The sequence below is a fragment of the Schistosoma mansoni genome, chromosome 1 (genome assembly GCF_000237925.1).
Source record: "Schistosoma mansoni strain Puerto Rico chromosome 1, complete genome".
In the NCBI taxonomy this organism is placed as follows: Eukaryota; Metazoa; Platyhelminthes; class Trematoda; order Strigeidida; family Schistosomatidae; genus Schistosoma; species Schistosoma mansoni.
The window spans coordinates 48,406,408-48,412,407 of record NC_031495.1 but is presented as its reverse complement, the minus strand read 5'-3'; the positions used below and the strand labels follow the sequence as shown (position 1 = coordinate 48,412,407).

The 6,000-nt window shown below is 42.2% G+C and overlaps 1 protein-coding gene across 1 annotated transcript in view; it reads left to right on the top strand.

Annotated features, from left to right (window-relative positions):
* Positions 1 to 2,880: 2,880 nt before the first annotated feature.
* Positions 2,881 to 6,000, top strand: part of Smp_147870 (putative protein phosphatase 2C) — a gene marked incomplete at both ends in the record, with an annotated part of 28,533 nt that continues 25,413 nt past the window's right edge. Inside the window, 4 exons of the mRNA XM_018794658.1 lie at positions 2,881 to 2,932; positions 2,975 to 3,031; positions 3,069 to 3,189; positions 3,229 to 3,335. Coding sequence (XP_018649048.1) covers positions 2,881 to 2,932; positions 2,975 to 3,031; positions 3,069 to 3,189; positions 3,229 to 3,335 — 337 coding nt within the window. The remainder of the gene's footprint in view (positions 2,933 to 2,974; positions 3,032 to 3,068; positions 3,190 to 3,228; positions 3,336 to 6,000) is intronic.

Below are 6,000 nucleotides of genomic sequence, written 5' to 3'. Positions count from 1 at the left end.
GTTGTCGCACTTGCTGAGATCGCCTTTCTTTGGTATCTTGATCAGAAGTCCTTTTTTCCAGTCTATTGGTACTTGTTCTTCATCCCAAATCTTACTGAAGAGGATGTGGAGTATCTTAGCAGTTGCTGTTACATTTGCTTTCAGTGCCTCTGCCGGGATGTTGTCTGGTCCCGCTGCTTTGCCGCTCTTGATTTGTCTAATGGCCATGCTGATCTCTTCAATTGTTGGTGGGCCAACATCGATTGGGAGGTCCGTGGGTGCTGCTTCGATGTTGGGTGGGTTCAGTGGAGCTGGTCGATTCAAGAGTTCTGTGAAGTGTTCTACCCACCTGTTTCGTTGTTCTTCAATGTCGGTGATTACTTTGCCTTCCTTGCTTTTCACTGGTCTTTCTGGCTTACGGTAATTTCCAGCAAGTTTCTTTGTTGTATCATACAGTTGTCTCATGTTTCCCTCTCTTGCAGCCTTTTCCGCTGTCATTGCTAAATCTTCCACATATTTACGTTTGTCGGTTCTGATGCTCCTCTTCACTTGCTTGTTTGCCTCTGTGTATTCGGCTTGTGCCTTGGCTTTTTCCGCTCTGGTTCGGCTGATATTGATTGCTGCCTTCTTGTTCCTCCTTTCTTCAATTTTATCCAGTGTACCAACAGTGATTCATTCCTTGTGATGGTGCTTCTTTTGGCCCAGAACCTCTTGACATGTTGAAACGAGTGCCTCTTTGATACCTTTCCAGTTGCTCTCCATGGTAGTCCCCTCTCCATTGAGTAGATCATGAAAGGCCTGGAACCTGTTGCTGAGGGCTATGTTGAATTTGTTGAGTTTGTCAGCATCTCGAAGAAAGGCCGTATTAAACTTTTGTGATGTTGTCCGCGCCGTTGTCCAGTGCTTCTTGAGTTTTAGTTTCATCTTGGCGACCAGCAAATGATGATCGGATGCTATATCAGCTCCTCTTCTGGTTCTCACATCCTCCATCGTCCTCCTGAACCTTTTGTTGATGCAGATATGGTCGATTTGATTCTGTGTAGTGTGATCAGGTGAAATCCAAGTGGCTTTGTGTATGTTTTCGTGTGGGAATATGGTGCCACCTATGACCAGTTTATTGAAGGCATATAGGTTTGCAAATCCCTCACCATTTTCGTTCCTTTCTCCCAGTCCATGTTGTCCCATGACGTCTTCGTATCCAGTGTTGTCCTTTCCAACCTTGGCATTGAAATCTCCCATCAGAATGGTCAGGTCCTTGGTTGGGCACTTCTCGAAGATCGGCTGCAGCCTATCGTAGAATTGGTCTTTAGCGTCTTCATTGTAGTCGTTGGTAGGCGCATAGCATTGGATGACGTTCATTGTAATGCCCTCTCTCTTTGTTTTGAAGGAGGCTTTGATGATCCTTGGTCCATGAGATTCCCATCCAATAAGTGCATTTTGTGCTTTTCTGGACAGCATCAATGCCACTCCTTGTGTATGTGGGGCATTTTCTTCTTCATGACCGGAGTATAACAGAAGTTCTCCTGAAGACAGTCATTGTTGTCCAACCTGCGTCCAATGTGTTTCGCCGATTCCAAGCACCTCCAGGTTGTATTTTCTCATTTCTGCAGCAATTTGGAAGACTCTTCCGGTCTACCACATTGTTCGGACATTCCATGTACCTATAAAAATTGTCACTCTGGTTGTAAGAAGGTGCATCAGCCTCATGACTTCCGAAGGAACTCGGCTTTCATCATGAGACGTCATAATCATTCCTTCTACTCCCAGGGCAGAGTTTGAATGGTTTGAATGATTTTTTCTGGTTAGCGTTTTTTTAGCGAGTTGATTTTCTACGGGATGGGGTCGCTAACCCCATGCCCAACCCTCCTCCTTTACCCGGGCTTGGGACCGGCAGTAACCCCCAGAGGAGCTACAGGCGGAGTTATGGGTTTGCGTAAACCTATATTAAAAAACATATCGTTCACCGTTGTTAGTGAATGGGTTTCTGTTCGCCTCTTGCCGATCGCGAACAATATCTTGTGGACAGGTAGTTCCCGAGAGCTTTGTCCTGATGGAGTGTTTTAGGTTGGAGAAACTTCAGATTCCTGGAATTATTAAAAGACTTTCCATGGGTGTTGTTTCACTAATACCAATCAGGGTTATCGGTCTCTCATTGTCTAGAAACAGATCTTTTTTGTGACCTGCTTCTTTATAGGGTTTTTTAGCGTCTGAAATTATGATCAATGTTGAGATAACGAATGACAGAGTTATGAAGATGTGCAATTTCATTTAGGTCAGTTCGAGGATTTTCTTTGGCAGAACATAGCTCACTTCTAGGGTTTCTGGTGATATCCGGATTTCGGTCACAGATGCAGTCGGTTTTCCATCCCATTATTTTGAAGCAATACAAGAACTTTTTGGGAAAGCTCATCAAGGAAGAACTGTCTAAAAAGGTTCGCTGACCTCTTGCATTCGCAGTAATATTTTTGTTGATTGGCCATGTCGCAACTTTATGTAGTGGATGAGCTGATCGAATCTTTTCCGGTTGGTTAGGTTTCCATATTTAAGGAAAGGCTTCCTCAAAGTATCGTAAGGCTAAGAAACATCACCAATACAAATAATAGGTGTGATAAACTTGCTACCCACTGGTGGGGGGTTTAGACAAATTCCTAGGAGTCCATAAGGAGAAAACTTGGCACATTCTTAAGCATTAAGGACAGCATTTCCCTCTTTTTTTCTTGTTAAATATACATAGGTTCCCACCTCAAAGTATCGGTAACCAACTTCTACCAGGCATAGGAGCTCCTTAAGCATTAGCTCCTTCTTTTACATCCACAACCATTTTGACCATTTGAACAATTTGGATATTGAATTACATGCGTTTACATTTCAACCTTGGACAGTTCAGCGGTTGTTGGTCAGATGAGTCTGTTTGACGATCTCCCTGAACCAAGTGTGGAAAACAGTGATCTACGTAAGTACATATTCTACAGTCATATAATAATTAATTTCCAAGAGAAACCTGAAATATTGGGAGGAGACTCCAGTTGGAATGAGTCGGGATCTGTTGTTAGTATGTTTGCTAGAAAAACTGAATTATTCATTTCAAGAACTTATTCCATATCTTTGTTCTGTTGTTGCCAGAAAAGGTGAAAGACCGGAAATGCAGGATTCTCATATTGTGGTCGATAACTTAATAGAGCTAATGTATCGAGGAGTTTCCAATGAAATGTAATCGTATTGACTTCGGTTTTAAATGTTATTTTTCAGAGCTAGAGTGTGCTATTTCGCTATTTTTGATGGACATGGAGGAGCTAAGGCAGCTAACTTTGCTTGCAAGCGTTTACATCAACATATAGCAACGCGATTTCCTCGAGGTGATTTTTTGATTGTTCACTAGTTTATTTGGTATTAAAGTCATTTAACCATTAATTAAGATATATCATGTGTTTAAATAAAACTTGTGAAAATAGTTTTTTGTTAGAAGTAGGATCCAGGTTGCCAAAATTGGTAAATCGAGTTGCAATCTACAGATGAATGCAATGATATATTGTGACCGGGTGATTGCTACTAGAGACGGTATAACTGACTGAGGAACCCTCAATGATTAGAGTTCCAAAACAATACCGTTAGTCAAATGAGTAGTTTTTCGTATCATAAGATGTTATGCTCATATACAGAATATAAGTAAAAAGAAATATGAGAAAATTCCATAGGCGATTGGAGGAAGTTAGCTTGTCACCCATTCTCCAATCGATTAAGACCTTACTGTTAGGTCTAATCTATGGAAATTGCATTAAAAACAAATAATGCTTGGGGTAGTAGTAATTAAGATAAGGGCTGTAATTGTTGATTAGTTTCGTAATACTACGGATTGTAATATTGTTACGCAAAAAGGGAACTCTTATAAAGGGTTACCTTTTTATTGTTAAGTTGGGGTAGTCGTTCACTATATAAGAAACAGTTGTCATAATATTATCCTATGGTCTTTTCGGCAGGGTTGGTTTGTGGTTGTAATGGTTCTCCTGAAACAATAATCCGTCAGAATATCTAGTGGTCGAAGACCGATATCAAGATTGGGGGGGAATCTAGAAATCGGGATTTTCAGGTAAAATGGTAGACTGAGACTCCCTGCGGCATGTGGAGGATTTGTTCCGTTTACCTTTACCATACATAAATGCTTAGAAAACCTGAAGACGAGGCATTATCCTGTTTAGTTTCAGGATCGTGGCTTTCCTAATGTAAATCTTTGTCTTCTGTACTTCAACCAAATGTACTTCTGTCGAAAAAGTTACTCATGATAGAGATTCTGAGTATATGTGTACGCTTTTAGTATTACTGTCCATGATTATTTTATTTCAACACAAGTATTGTTACAAATGGGTACCAGATATATATGCGCCACACAAATCTCATTTGATTTGTGTGAGGGCTGTGATACTGGCCGGGTGCCATAACCGAAATAAGTGGTTTTCTTAGGGGGCAACACCTGGAGCCTTTGACCTAAAGGTCTGATCCACAAGGCAGTGGAGCATCGTAAGAAGATGCAGTCCCATTATAATCGGTGACCAACAATTGATTCATACGCCATTTATTCCCTCAGGATGCTGGAGCCCATGTGCACCATTGGTTTGGAATCAGGGTTTTCCAACTCCCTTAGGTGTACACTCCACATCCACCAACCCGGTTAAAGCGTCGGATATTCGCTTTTCGTCCTCTCACTTTCGTAAACAACACCCCCGCCACGAGAAGGCAGTAAGTAGGACTTCCCTGGCAGAGGCTATATATTCGCGTGGCCATGTGAGAGCATTTGGAGAGGGAGAGCGGACTCTCCCCACTCTCGACCGTACCAGGGCATTGGGGATGGGAACTATCTATGATAATCAGAAGTATCCGAACCAGTGCAGTCAGTCAGTCAGTCACAACGTAGCACTTCGTACGTACGTACATCAGTTCAAGTTGCCATACCACATTGGCACAGAGATGCAGTTGTCAATTCAAATCCCATAGTGGTAGAGGTAGTAAGATTATAAGCAGTAATCGGAAAGATTAGGGTTTGAAGATGTTATTCAAGGAGTATAACCCAGTGAAATAAATTTGGGAAGAGAAAAAGGATAGGGACATGAAGAATTCAGAAGATTAGAATTTGGCAGAACACAAAGAGTGGATGCACCTTCGCCATTGCAAATGATTTTGAGCCGTGTCATTTAAGGTCTCTAACCATCGATTGCTATCATCTCGCGAATTCCAACCAGGTAGTCTACACCTACCAACATGGTTCAGTCCACTTGTCAGTGACTTCATGGATTTGTGCCATGTTTGGGTCTGCCCGCCCCTAGCTTTCTTCTGACCCACTCCTACACCATAAAACATCGCATTAAGAATTCCGGAGATAGTGCAGTTTAAGGCAGGTAAAACTAGATGAGCAAAAGTAAACGAATTTTATTTTGAATTCGTAATCGTCGCTCAATCAAGTACAAAAAAACCATCAATCAGTACTAATACCACAACCGCTAAATCTTGAATGAGAATCCAGGTTCCCGTAAACTGTTGTCCGTTTTCTCCCTAGGTGCATCATATGTCTGTCCGGCTTCGTATTGGGTGTATAATTTGTGACCTAGAATGTACTCATTAGTATTAGGATTGGCCCCCGAATGCCCTGGTATGGCCGAGAGTGGGGAGAATCCGCTCTCCCTCTCGAAATGCTCTCACATGGTCACGCGTATATAGCCTCTGCCAGGGAAGTCCTACTCACTGCCTTCTCGTGGCGGAGGTGTTGTTCACGAAAGTGAGAGGACGAAAAGCGAATATCCGACGCTTTAACCGGGTTGGTGGATGTGGAGTTGTAGTGCCGTGCTTCAATAATAGTTCACTTCGATAACCGTTATTATACCAATCCTAACGGTGTATAAAATCAGAAGGCAAAAGGAAGCAGCAACTACATTTTTATTGATGAATGATGCAGACCAGAAAGTTGTAAGCACATGAGCAAACGTAAGCGAGCGAAACAAAGATGATGCATAGTAGAGATTGCTGGGAAGC